Source organism: Mytilus edulis, chromosome 9 (assembly GCF_963676685.1).
Source record: "Mytilus edulis chromosome 9, xbMytEdul2.2, whole genome shotgun sequence".
NCBI lineage: Eukaryota > Metazoa > Mollusca > Bivalvia > Mytilida > Mytilidae > Mytilus > Mytilus edulis.
The window spans coordinates 76,511,317-76,533,376 of NC_092352.1; the positions used below are offsets into that span (position 1 = coordinate 76,511,317).

Sequence of the window (22,060 nt, forward strand, 5' to 3'; positions counted from 1 at the left end):
ATGGCTTTTCTACCTCAGGAATAGATTACCTTAGCTGTATTTGGCAAAACTTTTAGAATTTTTGGTCCTCAATGCTCTTCAACTTCGTACTTAATTTGGCCTTTTAACATTTTTTAATTCGAGCGTCACTGATGAGTCTTTTGTAGACGAAACGCGCGTCTTGCAATATAAAATTTCAATCCTGGTATCTATGATGAGTTTTATACTACTGCTGCCTTTACATAGTAAATATACTACACACAACCACCAACTCCTCATAAAATAGGCGCAAAAACACAGGTAGAATCACTAAGACGACACACCCAAACAGTCAAGCATCTTTTGCATTTTACACTCTTGAATGTTTTTTAACTTTTAGGTTTCCAAACATTTAGTCAGTAGCGTAGCCTGAAGATAGTAATTCGAATAACAGTTTTTATTGACAAGTAACACAATAGTGGGGTTACTTTACATCGATTCTTTTTCGCAGGGGATGTATAAAATTAGCAATAAAACTATTCCTTTATGGTTACATGTAACCTCTCTGTAATTATATATTTGAAGTCGGTATTACTTTATTCCGGTAAACTTGTTTCTTTTTCTTGTAATTCGGTTGCGCTAGCATATACGTACGTGCGAGAATGTATGTTTCAAGTTTTTCAAAAAGGATAAATTATTTTGTAAAAAATCGTATTTCAATTATTAATACATTTTATGCTTTTCAAATTATTCAGAAAATGATAACAAGACAGGCTTGAACTCTCTTTGAAGAGGGGAAACATTAATTTATAAATAAATCTTATCTCAAAATGAATTAGCGACATGAAATAACCGACAAATTGATGTAATTTACAGTTTTTAATGAATGTAGGTGTTACTTATAACAGTTTTATGGAATTACTGTAATATCTTTAATAGAATCTATTTGTAATCTTCCGACTTTAGAATCGTTCATATGAAAGTGTGGTCCTTGAGGAAAGAACAAGTGCTGTTAAAACACCTGTCTGAAATCATAAATGTATGTTACTTTATTTTACATGAATTTTAGAATGAAGACATCATCATAAATCATTTTATTTACTTTTATCAATACTTTCTAAACAGAAAGTGCCTTTTATTCTACTAGCGTACTTTTCTATCCCATTCATTCTATTCATGTATTTAGTTTTGATGTTATATTTGTTATTCTCATCGGATTTTGTCTAATGCTTAGTTCGTTTCTGTGTGTGTTACATTTTAATGTTGTGTCATTGTTCTCTTGCTATCGATTTATGAGTCTCGAACAGCCGTTTACTACTGTTGCCTTCATTTACATGTCACAATACTCTGCATTTACTTTAATTCTAAAGTTGCAGGGTTTTCGCGTGTATTTATCTAGCTGCATGTATAATTCCGGTCAACAAAAGTTACATAATCGTCATCACAATATATAAAATTGACAATTGACTGTTGTGGTTAATAACATAGCGTTTGATGTGTTTTATCATTTGATTAGGAACTTTCCGTTTTGAATTTTCCTCGGAGTTTTTTTGTTGTTGTGATTTTACTTTTTATACCACAGCCCCAAGAACTAATCAATTAGGGACCAATAGATTACAATTGATATAAGTTCGTAATAAACACTGTCATTTACGTTGCATTTACTTATCAGTGACATGGGTCAACATTTTATTTGCGGCTTTTCCGTTAAACACGCGGCATTTAGGAGTAGAATTAAAAACTAGTTGGGCCGGAGTCAAACTGATTTGTCCGGGTAGAGGGATATGTTTTACTATGTAAAGCACATAAAAAGCTAAAATATTAAGGTTCAACGTGTTGGTCTAATACAAAGAAGGCTACACATCATATGGACAAGTTCTCGTCCTAAGTATGTATTTCATGGAGCACTAGTTGCTAAACAGTCGTCCGATCTCATCATCATTTCACCATTTTAATTGTTTAAATGCCTAACGTTTTACTAACCGGGTTTCTAATAACATGAGTAACACGACGGGTACCACGTGTGGACCAGGATCTGCTTAACCTTCCGGAGCACCTGAGATCACCCCGAGTTTTTGTTGGGGCTCGTTTTGCTTAGTCTTTATTTTCTATGTTGTGTCTTGTGTACTTTTTTTCTCTGTTGTCCTTTTCGTTTTTAGCCATGGCGTTGTAAGTTTATATTCGATAAATGAGTTTGAATGTCCCTCTTGCTTGTATCTTTCACGCCTCTTTTATCTATGAGCGTTTTCTGAGGAGAGTAAATCTAGCATATTAAATCCACTGAGAAAAATCATGATCAAATAGCAACACAAATAAAAGATGTAAGAAAAAGTAAGAAATATGCATGTCGATTTTTCTAGGTGATATACATTTTGGATGAAAACTGCAATAGCCTAATTCACAACTGTACAATGTATCGTTAGAATGTACAATCTTTTAAACAAATCTGTCTCGTAGACAATTCAAGCAATGTTAACGCCTTAATATAAGTTTTTATACTCTAAATTTTGCTCTATTTTGAAACGTCAAAATCATTTAAACAGTATTTTATTTCTTTTTTAAAGATAAACATATACAACAAACAAGTATGTTATCTTTAGTATATATTCGACACGACATTAATAACATATCGACATGTTTTAATTTCTTCTGTGTATCTCTGTGTTTGATAAAAAAAAAATCAAATCTGTCACGATGTTTTATGAAAAAATATATTATGAGTCTTTCAGGCATACAGCCATTACACACTGCTTTGTTCTAGATATTAGAATTATGATTCAAAATTAAGAGAAAAGAAAACAGATTTCTAGGGATTTTGGTTAATAAATAGTAGCAATTTTATTCTCTGAATAATTCAACATTTACAAAATAAAATTATTTTTGAAAACGAAGCATTACCAATGCGATATTTTAAAACACACCAAAATTTTGTTTCAGTACACCTGCACAATAAGAAAGTATGTACCTTTAGTTAACGTTTTCTTCTAAACCCCGAAAAACATATACTAGTCAACCAAAGAAACGATACACGACTTTTTTCACAAATTTAAGATGGAGTTTTCCGTTTATAGGACCAGTATTGAAGGTAGTGATATTTAAGGACCATGGAAATAAAAATCCGTTAAAAAAAGATTTTTTTTTGCTTTCATGAGGCGAAATTCACGTTTTTTGACAAAATTTACATAAAACCACAATTTTTAAAAACAGAAGTTCCAACTAATGATGTCAACCTCTCATTTAAAGATAAAGACAATGTTTGCCATCAATTCTTTTTTTTAAAAATCATACAGTTTCTTTGTTTATTTGTAAAGCAAAGTTCTACCCCACAAGAAATCGTCAAAAAGTAAACATTATCAATTGATTTACATTGACAGTATGTGTAAAGTGAAATTAAAAGAAAACGTTAACAATCTTAAATCTAATCCGAAAGGTTCCAAATTTACAGTGTGTTGTTTTCATATCTAAAACATTGATTTGAGACGAAAACATTTTTTTTGTGCATTTTTTTAGATTTCAAAAAACACTATTTTTACCCAAAATCTAAAAAAACAATATTTCAACCCTTTAGTTACAACATGAACATAACTTGATTAGCATATTGAATATTTTTAAACAAATTTGAAAATTCATTTTGGTACTTAGAAAATTGTGTTTCGATTTTGTGTCCAACTTTTCGCAAAATAATTTGCACCCTATGATCGTTTACACGGAATTTAGTTACTTTCCGAAAGGTTTTGATTTTCATTATCATATGTGCATACATTGCAAATGAAAGCTTTTGAAAATGGTGTATCTCATTTTGTTTTACTTTGAATTTTTCTCTTATACCACTGTAGTTGATGTGTTTCCCTATGTTTTAGTTTATAACTCGGATTTGTTGTACGGTACTTGAACTTGTACCGGTTTGACTCCCTAGTTATTATGTTCTGAAAAGATCGAAGTAGGCATCTCTGCTATGCATGCAGGATTTTCCAAAATCAGAATTGAAGTGTTTTCTTACGACTTGTTAAAGTTTATTGCCAAAAAACTAGGGCTTGTGCTTTTTAATATTTCTAATAATTTTGCAATAATTTGATATATCATTATTAAACAATTACTACAGATACAAATGTGCTTTGAAGATGATTAAACAATCAAGCAGCGAACATTTGTAGAAACATAAAATTTATCCTGTAGTAATTTATCTTCAGTTGAATTATGAAAAGTCTATCCTTATCCAATTTTATATCATTTACAATATTGTGTAATCTCCATTCAGTTTGATGTTTTATCAGAATTAGTTTAGCTTATTCCATTGCAATTTGCTGCATATTATGTAAGTGTGACTGAATGCGTTGTAAATAAAAATAAAATATTTCGACAATTTGTTTTGAATCAAGTTTCAAGAGGACGTTTTACTTAAGTATCTTAAGAGTTTGTTTTATTATTATTCAAACAGCAGCATTTTAAAGTTTGGGGTTCCTTTGTTTTCCTCTTAAAGTTTATGGATCAATGAATAATGAATACTAAGTTGGCAATGAATAGGCAATCAATGAATAATGAATACTAAGTAGGCAACGAATAGGCAATCAATGAATAATGAATACTAAGTAGGCAATGAATAGGCAATCAATGAATAATGAATACTAAGTAGGCAATGAATAATGAATACTAAGTAGGCAATGAATAGGCAATCAATGAATAATGAATACTAAGTAGGCAATGAATAGGCAATCAATGAATAATGAATACTAAGTAGGCAATGAATAGGCAATCAATGAATAATGAATACCAAGTAGGTAATGAATAGGCAATCAATGAATAATGAATACTAAGTAGGCAATAAATAGACAATCAATGAATAATGAATACTAAGAAGGCAATGAATATGCAATCAATAGAATAAAGATAAACTTAAGTAAACTACTCTGTAAATAAAAGAATATAATTAATGGTGTCTCGGACTAACCTATAAAACCTATAAAATATTTAAATGATTAATATGATAAAAATCCACACTACCACATATCGATAATTTTTAGTTTGTAATCCGGATTTGTTTTGGTGTCATACCACCAATTAAAAGTCCCTATCTGTTCAACCAAATTTTGCAATTTTCACAGCTTTCTAAATATTTTACCTTAAGTTTAACTTCATAGAAACTAGGTATATCCTGAATTGTACAGGTGTCACCTTTCTGCATGCCAATTTTCAACATACATTCAAAATCATGTAAGAAAGCAGAGAGATTCCGAAAGGAGGTACCACTAAAAATAACCCCTGGTTTTCTGGAAATCTTAAATTAGTATACTATGGAGCGCATTAATCCTCAATTTTTAATGCAAACTCATAGACAGGTAAATTTTGGCTCAAAATGGTCTTAATATATTTCTCTTTCAACAAAACTTTCATTTCTGCAAATTTGTAAGTTAGTTTAGGTGAACAATGACATCAAATGCACTTTTTTTTTGTCCGAGTAAGCCTACTTTCACATACGTTCTAAATTTGAGGGAGTAATTGGTGGTATGACACCTAAAGAGACAAAAAAGTTGATTAGAAATCTTTTATTTTGCTTTATTCTTAATCCTTAGTCAATTTGTAGTTAAAAACAGCCTATCTGAGCATTATGCGACTTATAATAAAAATTTCACAGCTCAATTTAAAGTGACTGTAATGTATGACTTTAAAGAAAATACTTGAAAATTTCATTTTGGGCTACAGGAACATAAACTTTCAATATCAAGATCATTGTTTGCTGATTTTTTCTTGTTTGTTCTACTTCTTTAAAGACTTCCAACAATTTTTGCAATGAATTTAGTAAAAAAATCCAAGGTATTGAAGTGTCAAGGAATATTGACCCCCCTTTTTTCATCTGGTGTCAGTAAAGTACTACAAATTGATCAAAAGTGCTGTCATGGTCATTTAACTGTGTTTATTTACATCAGTTAATAAAATTTAAGATATAAAAATTTCATTAGGAATAATAAATGGTGCTTTTGTGAGTTTCTGCAGTGATTACATTAGGCTATGCTATCTGCCAAGTACATAGTATGACGCAATGCTATAAGGGGTAAAAATCAAATAATTTCATTAAATCTGCATGACAAAATTTTTTTGGGGGTAGTAAACAACTTATGTTTCAATGTTTAACACCACAGAATAACTTTCTGTGCATTTATAACATTATTTAGGACATTTTTTATATAAAAGCATATTGTCAGGATGGGAAAAGCTAAAAATAGGACAAACTCAAGTTTTAGGCTCTAAATTTGCAATATGTGACATTTTGCCCACAAAAAGATTGAAATGTGGCTACTATTATCTCAAATGATCAGTTAAGACAAAAAAAAAAACAATTGTTTTCTGATTTTGATGTTTCATCGCATTTTGCTTAAAGGTGTCATACCACCAATTAAAAGTCCGTATCTGTTCAACCAAATTTTGCAATTTTCACAGCTTTCTAAATATTTTACCTTAAGTTTAACTTCATAGAAACTAGGTATATCCTGAATTGTACAGGTGTCACCTTTCTGCATGCCAATTTTCAACATACATTCAAAATCATATAAGAAAGCAGAGAGATTCCGAAAGGAGGTACCCCTAAAAATAACCCCTGGTTTTCTGGAAATCTTAAATTAGTATACTATGGAGCGCATTAATCCTCAATTTTTAATGCAAACTCATAGACAGGTAAATTTTGGCTCAAAATGGTCTTAATATATTTCTCTTTCAACAAAACTTTCATTTCTGCAAATTTGTAAGTTAGTTTAGGTGAACAATGACATCAAATGCACTTTTTTTTGTCCGAGTAGGCCTACTTTCACATACACGTTCTAAATTTGAGGGAGTAATTGGTGGTATGACACCTTTTCTCTCAATTGAGTAATGACTTTAGAACACCAGTTTACTATATTGTTGCCTTTATTTCAAGCCAGTTTACAGATGAAAAATAGAATACTGCTGAAAAGGTGAAAAAAAAGAAGTCAATACGGCATTTGCATCATTATGTTTAAAAACAGGAATAAATCGTTTTGTCTTTGTTAAAAAAAAAATCGAAATATGGACCTTTTATTTTGTTTAAAACTGAAAGACGCGTACGCCTGCAAGATAAGAGTTAAACAATTTACATGGACGTATTCCTTGACTTACGGAATTGTCCAGCCAGCATCAGTTTGTGTCGCAACTTCAGTTCAAGTATCGGTCCGTGACGCCACTTCAGATGAAGTATACGTTGTATTTATTGTTCATGATCGGTTGTAAATGTTGATGTAATGTTTCAATCCAAACTCACTTCTTTATCTTATGTTAAAGCACACTTACACTTTCTGTGTGTGTTACATTTTTGTTTGGTTTTTTTTTGTTGCACTTTAGTGTTTCTGTTGTTTCGTTGTTTTCCTCCTATAGGTGATGTGTTTTGGTTTGAAACCCGGATTTCTTTTCTCTTAATCGATTTATGACTTTAGAACAGCGTTATACTACTATTGCCTTTATAGGTATGCTCGGTTTGCAAATGTTGATGTTATGTTCCAACCTTAGCTCACTTTTATCTTATGTTGAAGCACACTCACAAGGTCACTTTTAAGAGTGGGATATGAACTTGTTGTGAAATCAGTATTAAGTCATCATTTAATTATCGTTTTATTCAGTTGATAACATCAAGGTTGTTCAATCATTCATTCAAAGATGATTCCAGTATGGACGTCAGATATTCTTACAACTTCATAAGAAACAGTATGTGTTGATAATCTGACTTTTAAACGCTTTGACAGATGACAAAGCCTTTAACGATCTTGCTTTCATTTGCATAATTAACTTTGATTCAACCACGCATTGCTAAATCATGGGGATTCATCTATATAATTAACGCCAGAAAAACATATATTGTTAATGTACATCTATTTTCTTTTCTTATTGATGTGTTATAAGAGCAGAATGACATCGATATTATTTATAAAAAAATATATATTGCAAAAAAAAGTAAAATAATTATATCTATTACAACCAAAGAAGTTGTAGTGTTCAAAGAATTTACGATAAAAAAAGGCCTTCAGAAATAAGATGGCCCATGCAATTAGTAATCCTAGTATCTATGATACGTTCGTGTATTGTGAAGACGTTTACTTCACCAACGATGTCTTTCAGATATCAAGCGTATACCAGGTGCGGATCCAACCATTTTCAAAAAGAGGGTTCCAACCCAGGATAAAAGAGGGGTTTTCCAACGATATATATGTCCCCATCAATTACATTATCGGTACAAAAATTACTGCACCAGATGCTTGTTTTAACATTAAATGTCTCTTCAGCGATGTTGAAAGGGAAAAAAATGGAAATTAGAAATCTACCTCAAACGTCGAAGAGCTGTCAAAATTATTTAAAAAAACATAAAAAAAAGTAACAGACCAGAAGTTAGGAAAAAACCTAGGCAAGGAATTAGAACCTTGGAATGAAATTCACATGAATTGTTTTAATCGTAACTACAAAACAAATTTTTATGCAGGCGCTTTTGGATTGTTGCTGCATAGAAATTGAAAGCTATAATTGAAAATCTGAAATCCTCATTTCTTTTGTCGTACAGTTTTTTTTCTCTCTCATATCTTGACTTACATCTAGAAAATGACAATGAGGGTCAACACGTTAATCCAATGTGAAATAAACTAGTTTTCTATTCATCACAGCGGTCGCTATTTGCAATGTTAAGTATTTTATCAAAAAAAGTACCTAAAATATGTGTTGACTTTATTTCAATACTTTATTATCACTGCAAATAAGTGGCGAGATGAAATTACGGTTTCTCAAAATCCTCAACTTGTAATAAGGTTGGTTGTCCTATCCAAAACATCTGCAAATATTCTATTTTAAACATATGTAAAGTAAAATTGGAAGCATTTTTTAGAAATTCAATAAGTAGATTATTACAATTATCAAGATCTTATTGGCACTTTCCTTTGAAGTAAAATAATATTAACTACTATTAACTTTATCAAAAGATATAATTCCGTGCAAGTTGATTCTATAATTGAAAATAATACAACTTATCATTCGAGGGTACAAGTAGTTCAATTCATTATCTTGTTCTTATATGTTTTAAATTTTGTTCGGGGATATTAAAAGTTTATTACTATAAGCACCTGTTAAAGGAAATATCCTGTCGTCTTATGAGGGGTTAATCATACCCAGGTGTATTTTAGAATGTCAAAAGTACTTTATATAAAAATATGATCGCATTCAAATCATTATCGGTATTGATATCTTTATACCACTATTGTGTGTGTGGACTGTTATTAACTGTTTCTATTGACTCAGTAAGAAATCTATCAAAATTGTTACTTGTAAATCTATTATTATTGGGAATGCAAGCTCCTGTACTTGTAAATGACGACGTGCAGTCCATAACCCCGTAAATGACATACGTTCCTTTCTAATTTAAACATCGAAACAATACAATTATCGTTATGCAATACCGTTTTGAAACAGTTTTCTTGTGTTTTCAACAGTCCTAAAAAAACACTACATTTGAATGTTGATGGACTAGAGATGTTTTATTTTAAATATATAATGTTCAGGGGCGGATCCAGCCAACCCCCGGAACCCCCCCCCCCCCCCCCCTGGATCCGCGCCTGATGTTTTACGGTTATTTCCTCATGACATTGTTAGTTGTTTTCGACTTCTAAGTTTGAATTTCCCGTTGGTATCTTTCATCTCTCTTCTATACTTTAGTGAAAGATTAAGATGGTACCTAACACTACAGGGAGATAACTCTGTAAAATCAGCTAAACGTTTTAATTACGTTGTGTTGTTTACGGAATATTAAGCTTCTAAATGATCAAAATTAGTATTTGTCAAACTGCTATATAACCAGTGTATTTTTTTTCTCTGAAAAAACGGTTGGTTCAAATTATTTGAAATTTTTATATTTTTGTAAAGAGACAAAGTATATACTTTGTCAAAATTTTATGAAATTTAAACGAGCCAAATTAATTTTAGTGAAAGTGTTGGGTACCACCTTAAATTAATTTTTAGTCACACTTGAATCACAAAACATACAAAGCATTTAGGTAAACCCCAGACGGAAGTATATTATGTGTTACAAGTATATATATTATTCAATAATTGCTAACGAGAGATTTCTTTTTACTTTTGGTGATTGTGATTTGATAAAAGCAATACTTTGACTGTCAATGATTACAACAATTGGTCCCATCATATAAACTTTTTATTCTTCTAGAACAACTGTGTGCATGTAGTTTCGGTGTAGAGTTTGTTAATTTATATATTGTTGATGGTCTGTTCGCAGTTTTCGCATTTTTGTCGAAAAACTAAGGATTTTCTTATCCCAGGAATAGATTACCTTAGCAATATTTGGCACAACTTTTTGGAATGTTCGGTCCTCAATGCTCTTCAATTTTGTACTTGTTTGGTTTTATAACTATTTTGATCTCAGCGTCACTGAGGAGTCTTAAGTAGACGAAACGCGCGTCTGGCGTATTAAAATTAAAATCCTGGTACCTTTGATAACTATTTTGACAGCGCTATTTTGACAGCGTTGTAATGTCTGTCTTTTATTTGACATGAACCTTATTTGGCCCTTTTTCTGAGTATATTTGTCAATTTTTATTTAAAACTTACTGCATTTTATACTAAGTATTTTCATAAAATAATTACTTTCTATTGAAATGAATTAATTGTGTTATTGATTATTTAATTAGTTCAGCTTCAATTTTGATAACGTTTGCTTGTATGTACGAAAAGTACAGATAATATTCGAATGCCATCGCCCTCAACATTTCAATTCCATATTTTTATTTAGTATAGTAATAATTAACTTATTGATCTTACAAAAGTAAAGATATAGGTATAAGCGTTGCCTTACAAATATACTGCTGTTAAAAAGATAAGAAACACCTGGTAATTACATGAATCAATAGATATTTCATATCAAACATAAAAATCAAAGACAGGGCTGGTCTACTTATTACAGTTTTATTGAAATTTTAAACGTTTAATGATATTTGTACCTACCCAAATATTTGTCGATGTTTCCCCATACTGAAACTGTGCGATCTACAGCAGGTATAATTTTTTGGAATGACTACAAGTACACGCATGTGTTTGAAAAGCAGCGGATGTGCGATCTACAGCAGGTATAATTTTTTGGAATGACTACAAGTACACGCATGTGACGTAAACGTCGTTAAGATCATCAGCTGAACAAGAGGGCTAAACTAGATATTCAAAAAGTAATGCTTTTCTCCGATTGATATGACGTCCTTACGCTAAATCCGTTGTAAATGTACTGATTGATACGTTAGTCTGGGAAAACAATATTGGTACTTATAGGCTATGACCAAGCTTACAGAAACTGAAAGTACTCTATTGTCGGCACTTTGTGTCTTTTGTCCTTGTATTATATTGTTTTTTGGTTAGAATAAAATCAGGATATTGTGAGTACCACTAGATAAAAAGTGCATGTTGAATAAGGACTGATCCAAGATAGAGATCAAGAGAGATGAAATTCCTGGTATGGCAAAAACACATTAAAACTTTTCTAAATGTTAACGTAATGCTGGCATCAAACCTAGTTCAAATTTATGATGGCTTATCGGTTTTATTATGGTTAATACGTTTTACCTAGGATTAAAGTAACGATTTATCTAAGTTTTTCTAATTTTCATGGCAATAAAAATTCAAATTTCAATAACCACTGCTGTTACATACCAGATAATCATAAACACCCTTTGTTGTTTGTTGATTACACGCAAAAAAGACATTACCGTCCTACAAAATTCTTAAAATTCATCACACAATGCAATATAAAAGTCAGAATGGCAATGGGGGATGTGTCAAAGAGACAAAACCCCGATAACTTTAACGCAATTAGTCAGAACCAATTTCGTTTCGTTGTTATCAGCCGAGAACCCTATCTCCAATTTATTTTGAAACTTTAAAAAATTCCATACACTAATGTAGTGTGTTAAGGCAGCAACCATTTGATTTTCTGGGGGGGCTATGGTTTTTTTTTCTGGACAAATATGTGGCGAAAAACAATCTATTTTTTTCGCGACAAGTTGAAAACAATTTTTTTCTTTCAAATTTAGCATTACATATAGTGGCAGCTGAGGGTGAAACAAACAATCTTTTTTTCTCAGAATCAAAAACAAATTATTTTTTTCTCCAAAAACTGGAAACAAACTTTTTTTTCAAAAAAAAAACCATAGCCCCCCCCCCCCCCCCCCCCAGAAAATCAAATGGTTGCTGCCTAAGTATTTTTATTAGGCGAATCATGCACTCCGTAATAGCTAGATGCACTAATTGCAAATATAGATACAAACGGGTTCAAACGGTCATAATGTTTTGTGTCCTAGTTCCTTATAGTGTATTTTTCTCTTTCAAAGTTTTGCCAATTGCAAATCACTGATTTACTTATATCTGCGCACTTATAGATTCATAAAAGAACCTAACACAGACTATTGGTTTAAAAGAGTAATCCTAAACCCGATGGAAAGGGGAGACGATTATATACTTCCTGCGTTGAAGACCCATTGGTGGCCTTGAAGGCTTCGGCTGTTATCTGCTCTTTGGTTGGGTTGTTGTTTCTTTGATAATCAGGATACACAGGACTACTACCCGGCTATATTACACCAAAAAGTAAAGAGAGTTCTCTATTTGTCGGTGTGGGATAATTATACACACTGCTCCGTCCTGTCATTATGGTGACGTTTAACCCGATATCTTGTGCTGGTAGGGTGTCACAATATATACTACAATAACCATTCTATAACCATTTGAGGGATTACCGTAGATCCCTTGTTTGACACAAGACAAATTTGCATTTTCTCTTAATCTTCTATATTTTTTAAGTGGCTTAAATTGTTTGTTTTTTGTCGCAATCGATTTATGACTTTTGAACAGCGGTATTCTATTGTTGCATTTATTGTTCTTGCCAAATTTGCATGAAGTATTTGCTTGAAACAAAGGAACAGAAACCGATCAAAAAAGGCGTTTTCATAGTTTCACATGTTTTCATAACATTTTCCTGTAAAACAAAATAAAACAAAGGACGATGAACCTAATTTATTGAGCCCAATCATCAAGTTTACCATTTTTTAGCACTTAATAAAATACGACAATATAAACTTAGCAAGACATTCAACATTTAGAACATAATATACAATCACTTTGTAACATCTTACATCATTAGATTGAGAGATACCAGTATTTGTAAACAGGTTTTTTACCCTATAAAACAGATCTATTTTTCTGCTTTGTAGGTTTATATATGTGGGTTGTAACTATAATGTTCATTGTGTTGAAACGTGATTAGCATTTTTTTTATAAATGACAAATGCAATGATTATTAAATATGTTTCTATTTATAATAATGCTTTTACCTTATCAGCAAATGCATTCACAAAATTAAATGCTTTATTGTTGTCTTATCGGGCATCTGTATCAAATATATCGCCAGTAAAAAGTTTTTTTTCTTCTATCAAAAATGCTGAAAGATAATTATTTAGCATTTTTAATAAAACTTTTAATAGATTGTAAACAATAGGCTTAATTTCGGATCTTTAACCATACAGCTGTGATGATATCCTATTTATCCATTTGTCATACGCGTCTCAATATGCAACTCTAAAGGTATTGGTATAAGCGTTGGATCAACTAGTATGTAGTTTGATATCAAAATGATGTTATGTGATTACCTTTAAGACGACTATCCACCCGAGTCTAAATGATGATGCTGTAAATAGGTCGCTGTAAGATTTATGCCCCTTTACAAATGAAAAATATTGCTGAATTTTTCGTTTTCGCTCTCAAACATATTTTAGCCTCAACCAATTGTTATTTAACCAATAAATAATATATGTTTATTACCACTGAAATACAGATCAAGTTTGAATTTTTGAGGTGTCACTTTTACTGTTCTAGAGTTTTGCTCCCTTTCAAATGTAAAGAAGACTGAATTTTTCGTTTCTGTTATCACCTCACTTTTAGCGTTCTTCAGTTATGTCCCTTTATAACTTTAAAACTTTTTATAATATGCAAGCAGGATTACATATATGTATGTGTCCATTTATTTCCTTAATTACACAAAAGCACAACGAAGTATCTAAAATTTATCAAAATCGAGAGCTATGGATCTTACGGCAATATATATATATATATATGTAATACACCAAAGTTTCAGGCGAATATGCAAAAGTCTAACTGAGCTGGTAATACCCTCAGGGACCAATAGGTTAATGGTTTTGTTGTTGTTGGCTGTTTGGTGCATCATAACTCATTAAAAGTCAACATTCATTTACAAATGCATGTACCAAGTTAGGAATAAGACAGCTGTTATCCATTGGTTTGATGTGTTTGAGCTTTTGATTTTGCCATTTGGTTAGCCTATAAGGGAATTTCCATTTTGAATTTTCCTCGGAGTTCAGTGCTTTTACAAGTGATTTTATGTTTTACAATTTATCATTTCTTATTCTTACTAACTTATAATAAGTACAATTCAATTAATACATGATTACACGTTTTTTTACTTCCAGATAACCAAATAGCATATTCAAATTCGATACAAAGTTCCGTTACAGCCACTCGAGTCCACACTTTAGTATTCAATATAACTAGTGTCTCACCTGATGAAACTATAGACCTAGCCGAATTGAGGCTGTTTACATTAGTGGAAAAAGACCGTAATACATACATTGGTGTTGACAGAAAAGTTTCTTGTTTGGAAGTGCTATCCCATAATACAGAACGATATCGACTGATTGAGTCAAAACATATCTATGGTCGACACAGCGGATGGGAAACATTTGACGTCACTTCCGCTGTGCGACATTGGGTGACGGATATAAATATCATTCAAATTTTAGAAATAAGAATAGAAAGTGTTTTTCATGGTTTTTCTATGGGAAATATGGATATAAATGTGAAAAATGCAAATAAGAAAGAACCACTTTTAGTTGTATTTTCTAGTGAAACAAAAATTAACGGACTCCATCGGACAGAAAGACATGAACTTGTTACACGGGAAATGGATTCCGTAAATGTCATATCTTCATCTAGTAAATCGTTAACAAACAGTAGCGAACATATTCATATCTCAAATAATGACCATAAAAGTGCTCATAAAACAGATAATTTAGATAGTCCTATTTTGAGTCGAGTAAAACGACGCGGAAGGAGACAAATTCCTTGCCACAGACGACCAATGTATATTAGGTTCAGTGATATAAATTGGGACAACTGGATTATTGCGCCTCATGGATATCAAGTGAGTACACCTTTTAGCTTTATATTTTCGAAAGTGTTCTCTTTTTTTAACGGGTATTTTTTTTTATATTAAGTTATATTTGGCAATTTGTAAAAATTATTACTGGTAGTATAAACAATGAACCCTTTGTTTTGCAATTCATTTCCCTGTTGTGTTTAAGTAAGTCTAGTTTAAGTAAAACGGTTGTAATATATGTTTGTTTAATACTATCAACAAATAATTGAGCTCGTCACTATTTAAAAAAGATTACTTTAGCAATACCTGTTAAGTGGATAAAGCAATACACAATACACACTGCCGTAAAGTAAAACAAATGGCTTATTTTAAAAGTTCTTCTTTCCTTTGATAGATAGATAAAAGGATAAAATCACAAAAACTGAACTCCGAGGAAAATTCAAAATTAAAAGTCTCTTATCAAATGGCAAAATTAAAAGCTCAAACACATTAAACGAATAGATATATTCCTGACTTGGTACAGGCATTTTCTTATGTAGAAAATGCTGGATTACACCTGGTTTTAAAACTAGCTAAACCTCTTCAATAGTACGACAGTCGCATCAAATTCAATTATATTGACAACGATGCGTTAATAAAACAAACAGACATATTACGTAAAAAGGTCAAAGCAGTCAGCATTGTGTTATTTTCTTAATAATCACTAAAATGCAAACAAAAATTAATATAAAAAACAAGAAACACAAACAAATTACCATGACAGTACAATAACACAATGTCGGGATGTAAAAGTACAGAGCCACGTCATATATGTATATCAAAGAAACATAAAAAGCCATATAGATTAAAAACATAGCAAAAATGAAAGACAAGCATACAAACATGTTTTAAATTATACCCACACTAATGGGATGTATAAGTAAAGAGCAAACGAGTTGAAGTATTATGCTAAAACTTTATAAAAAAAAAAAAAAATAAAAAAATAAAAAAAAAATAATCAAAACATAAACATAAACAAACAAAGGGTCACAAATAACCAAACCATAACAGATGGTTTACATTAAGTCTTATACATTGGACGGTTTTGTATGTTATATGTCAAGCTAGCTCTGAATTACGTCGAGTGTGAAAAATATAGAGAATAAAATAAACAGTGATTATCAAAGATCTCGCATAAACAAAAAAGTGTGTAAATAAGAAAAAACTTTGAGATATGCCACAGCCATCCACTGACGACATCCCTGACTGAAGACAGACACGTGAATAAGTGGCTGTTAAATAGCAGATGGCCTGCTCAATGTATAGAACTATCTCACTTTATATCGTCGAGGTCGTTAGGTCGAGATTTTGCATTCGCAAGTACTTATTTTAATTGAACAATTATCTACTTGTTGTGTATTTTTTTAAGGCGTGGAAGTCTGATACAAGTTTCTGTACTGTAGTAGTTTGGCTTGAAATAGAAAAATATCTTCTTAGATATTTCAAATTAACAGTAAGGAAATTTTAATTATAAATTATAACGTTTTTAAGTTATGCATAATTTAATTAATTAGGGAGAAATCGTGTCGATTATTGGACACACCCACCGATATGATTCTGTTATATCTTATTGAACGATGGATGCACTCCTATAATACCGGTTTTAGGTATTCTCTCGTGGTAACGTAAGATACTGTAACATTGATTTGTACAACTAAAATAGAATTAGTTTTTCATGGTGTAACTTACTTGACATTTAAGTGATCTAATGATCAAACAATCGATCTCCAAATTAAATGTTTTATTTGGGGGGGGGGGGGTTACTAAGGGCTCCTGTTTACAGGATTACAGGCATTACAAAAATGAACTATCTATCAAGAGTTTATAACAGAGGCACAAGAAATATAGTTTATTTCATACCTTGAATTTACGATTTGTTTCATAAATATATATATAGAAGGAACATCTAACCTAACTCTTGAACTTCAAGACAACACAGTTAGTTAATAATATCTTTATGATTGAACAAAAGAAAAAAAGACACACACAGTCAAACACACAAACTAAACCAACACACGTGTTATGCGAACACTTTCGTTCATTTCGAATCAGTTCTATATATATATATATGGTCTTATGCAATGGTCTAGATGAAAATATATATGTTGGATAAAAATATAAACATATGTAAACCATGTAAACTTGGTTGTATGTTCCAAACATTTTGAATAAAAGAAAATAGCAAACATCATACAGTTTTAAATACCAAAATTATTGAAAAAAAATCGTATCTCAACAAAGCTATATAGATAAATATGATAATATCGAACTGTGTCAAGAGCATTTTGAAGTTCTCAGATTTTTTAAGTCATCCGTAATCAAAAAGCTATTACTACTCAGTCTAGTAATTTGGTTAACTTTCAGATTCACATCTTTAATTAATTCATAGACAATGTATTTGTACTTTATTACCTCATAATTTGGAAATTATTTTCTCACGAAAATAGATCAACAGCTAAAAATATCTATCTATACTTAGTCTTAAGGGAGTCTACGCAGATAACCCAGGGTAGATAACTGTCTTGCCTCAGTTAATTTGATCTTAGTTTTTTGTATACCAAAAACTAAACGCATTGTAGAAGTTTTGCTAACGATATATTTTTGATTTATCAATTTAGTAAGGTTATTTCAGTAGACGTAAGTGGTTGGATTTCCAAATTTCTCTTTTCATATATTCATTTTTCTTTTAAAACATATTGTATTTGCTCAAACCACGGAGGTATTATATAATACTTCCATGCTCAAACCAAACAAAAAAAGACAGAAGTAAAACATATTTATAAAGTCTTTTCCACAATTCAATCAATTTCAGAAAAAAGGGATAATATCACCATCTCACACAGAATGAGAAACATCCATAGGGAACCACTAAATATAAGTTCGTTGAAATAGGGGGGGGGGGGGGGGGGGGGTGGGGGGGTGTTAACATACTCCTCCTTGAAGTTAAATGATTGCTCCCTTAGATCTCCTTAGAAAGTAAATATAACTTTTGCCTTTACATTATAAACTACGATTGGTTATGTACATGTATGTCGTTAGAAGTAATCCCCAAACATTTCCAGTTCTATTCAACACTTTTGTCAACAACTATTTGTGAAAAAAAAATATGTATCTTAATCTATTAATACCATAATTATAGTAAACAGAAAATTGTGGCATTGTTATGTTTATAAGTTTATAAACAGTTTATAAAAAAAAACCGGAATAAACAACAGGAAAGATCTTTTCTTGTAAGTTTCGCACGTTCTAGTTTCTGTAATATTTATAAGTTGTAAACAAAATAACGTATTGGTAATTTACGATGTTTAACTTTTGTTTTTGGGTGTTTAACATCTTACTGGATCAATTATCAAGCAGTAATTCTTCGATAAGTCGTAATAACAAATGCATAAATATCAATTCTTATCATATACTTTCATAAAACGTTCATTATAGATTAGCAGTTGAAAGCAGACACGTGATATATGCATTGAACTTAATAATTCTGTCATTTTGGACAATTTATGCACCATTTGGAAAATTAAACTATAATCTTAAAGCCTTCCGAAGCCAATTCATGTCTTGATTTATAGCGCTATGTGCGCTTCTTATCTTTTGTAATATTTAAAAATCGATATATTTTAGGTAATAATTTCGACATATTTACGCAAAATTCCCATATATCATGCTAAAGAGGTATGACCAAAGTCAAATGTACTTGTTATATTTACAATCATGGCAATGCTGATATCTACTGGAATTTGGAAGTATGTACTCAAGGATTGCATATTAATTGACTTTGTTATATCCTATTTACAGCAATCTGATTTAAATGCAGATCCTTGTGTCCACGCTTTGCTTACAAGAACCCGAAAACGCTCCATTCTATTTTCTGTTTGAACGATCATTTGGGATTTTCATGTTTTATCGTAATGTACATACCACCAGAAAAGATTTGGAGGCTGAAACTTCATTGGTTGATATACAATTAATATATGATAGGTTTTAAACTATGGTTTAAAAAAGCTTTTTCCAGACACACTAGACGAGTAGTTTAAGAAATCGTGATTTAAACAAGGATCTGGACGGATAATTATCGTTGCTTGACCCTGTTCTATCAAATATGACTACAACTACCATTCAAATGTTCTTAGTTCAAGTGATGTGTGAATTTTGATACAAACACTTCACATTATATATATATATATATTATGCTAAAATACAATTAATTTAAAAAAAACCAGTGAAATGTCTGGCTTTGCCACATGTTTTGAGGTACATAGTGCAATTGATTATCATAGTATCTGCTGGTTGTATCAAAGGCGTCGAAAGAATTGACTACAACTGAAGATTAACGTATCAAATTTATCTAACATACTTAATGCGTTGTAATGAGTTATGGAATATTTCTTGAATCAGAGTTGTCGTTCGTTTACCCTTTTGGTATTCAATTAAAATTAAGCTTCGTTCGTCGAGAAATATACCGAGAAACAACTTTCATGACACGAATGGTGTGCAACAAATACAAATAAATATCCCTTACAGGACTTGACATGATTACCTAACTATGCGGTATGGGCTTTGCTCATTGAAGGCCGTACGGTGACCTATAATAGTTGTTAATTTCTGTGTCATTTTGGTCTCTTGTGGAGAGTTGTCTCATTGGAAATCATACCACATCTTCTTTTTTTATGATTTCAGCATTAAAAAAAAACACACTTTTATAGATCTATTTTACAATCATTGTTTTCTTTCCCAAAATTCGTAACGTAAAGTTTTACTTCAATATTATTTTTATTTCCTTTACGATGAAACAATAAGTAGGATCTTTCCTATTATAATGTAAGAATAATATTTGGAGTTCGAGATTTTTGTTGTTATTTGTTTTTGTCGTGGCAAGTTTGTTAATTGATTAATTAGTTGATTGACATGCAGTAGCTAATATTTCATACATATTCAGAACTAGTTAATAAAAGTTAACACAAACGTTTTCAGCTTCTGTTTACTTCTCACCTCGATCTACTCTCATACGCAAAAAAATATATATACACATCCATGACTAACTTTTACTTTTCTTGCTAATTAAGTTTCATATTATGAAAATGTTTTATCATATTTGAAAAGCGGACATTTCAGAGTCTCGCAATTTTCGTAAAATATATCAAATCTTTTTAATTTGAATGGAAAGTTAAAAGATGAAATTGATTTGTTTTCCCCTCGTCATTGTTACTTTCAATTCTTCCTGCATGTAATCGTTCCGTTCAAAGTTGGCCACGCTCATCACGATCTTTGAAGACCTCACCACGACCGTGATACGACCTTACTGCGATCTACACGATCGTACTACGATTATCAAAATTTTCATTTTTTTCACAGATTGTAGTGCGATCGTGGGCTAGTGGGACTGCGGTATTACGCAGGCCTACATTCTAAAAATAGAAAATAAAATATTTTGATATATAATTTTTATAGGGTTGCTTTTGTATAAAGTAAAAAAGATGATATTTATGTAATATTAAGCAAACACAATCCTTCAAAAGATAACAATCTAATTCCACCTATTTATAATATTTTCAGGCATACCAATGTGTAGGGCGTTGTTATTTCCCTTTGAGTGACCATTTGTCTCCTACCAAATACGCCATCATTAAAGGATTGCTTCATTCAGCTTATCCTGATGAATATTCCAGAGCGTGCTGTGTTCCAACAAAGCTTGATCCTATTTCTATTTTATACATAGACGAACAAGGAGTTCCTACTTATAAATACAAATATGACGGTATGGTCGTTTCTGAATGTGGATGTCGGTGACCTTGGTCTCAAGAGCGTAGATGTTTTCTATCGTAACGGGTTGTTACACAATCGCAGTCAAGACAGTGATTTATACTGCTCACAAAGGATTGCATGGAGTGGAGGTAAAGCGGAAATGAGGAAAATGTAGGATTTCAAAAAATGTGCAGTGACTTGCGCAACAAACGATTTTCAATTAAGATAAGACATATAATGGATAAAATGAAAGCAATTTAAAGAATATTGCATTTCAAAGCTTACATGTAACAATTGGGAACATGTACAATTGTAATTTATAATATTTAAGTAAATTAAATGAATCAACATCTAAAGCATTCTGACATTACATAATAAATCTGTCTAAATGTTTCTTGTGCACGATTTGACTATCCTCGTAAGATCTTTATACTTTCAAATTCAGTTTTGGTCAGGTTACACGAATTGAGATCTCAGCTAAGATCAACAATATTTCCCAAATTCTTCTAAGTATGTTTGTCCTTCGAACTCACATATACGAATTACGTGTAATTGAGTATTTTATAGTGTGGCTTTTTCTGCTTATTTCCTTTTACATATTAATTTTGATGTAAAATAAGGTCAATCTGTTTTATTTATTTCATGAGTTTTTATTTTGTGTTTTCTCTTGGTGGTCTGGTAGGTAAACCCGTTTCACATTTTTATTCCGTGAAAGCGCTTAATCTTAAGCGGGAAATCAAGAACAATGTCTTCCCAATTAAACTGCCGATTTTTACGTCTTGACCTCTATTTCCAGTGCCAGTCTAAATTGTCACAGACCGTCTTCCAGTTTGAGCCATTTAGTAGAAGCTACTTTAAATTTGCCCTCGTCCTGAACATGCACAACTATTGACATAAGACCTACAATACCAAACAATCTGTTCCAATCAAAAGTACATGGCCGTTTGCAGATATGATTAATGAAAATAACACTTTGTACATTTCGTGCATTCTATACGTTTTTCTGAATTTACCTTCATCAGGAACGCTTAAACCAAACATTTGAAAGACAGGAATGAATGAAACGTAGTCAACATTAGGGGCTATATAACCAAAAGTTACACAAACAAA

The 22,060-nt window shown here is 31.4% G+C and overlaps 1 protein-coding gene across 1 annotated transcript in view; it reads left to right on the top strand.

The window, feature by feature from the left end:
- The window catches only part of LOC139489064 (bone morphogenetic protein 10-like), a 35,749-nt gene extending 14,443 nt beyond the window's left edge, over positions 1 to 21,306 (top strand). Inside the window, exons 2-3 of the mRNA XM_071275176.1 lie at positions 14,481 to 15,211; positions 20,762 to 21,306. Coding sequence (XP_071131277.1) covers positions 14,481 to 15,211; positions 20,762 to 20,995 — 965 coding nt within the window. The 3' untranslated portion in view covers positions 20,996 to 21,306. The remainder of the gene's footprint in view (positions 1 to 14,480; positions 15,212 to 20,761) is intronic.
- Positions 21,307 to 22,060: the final 754 nt, after the last annotated feature.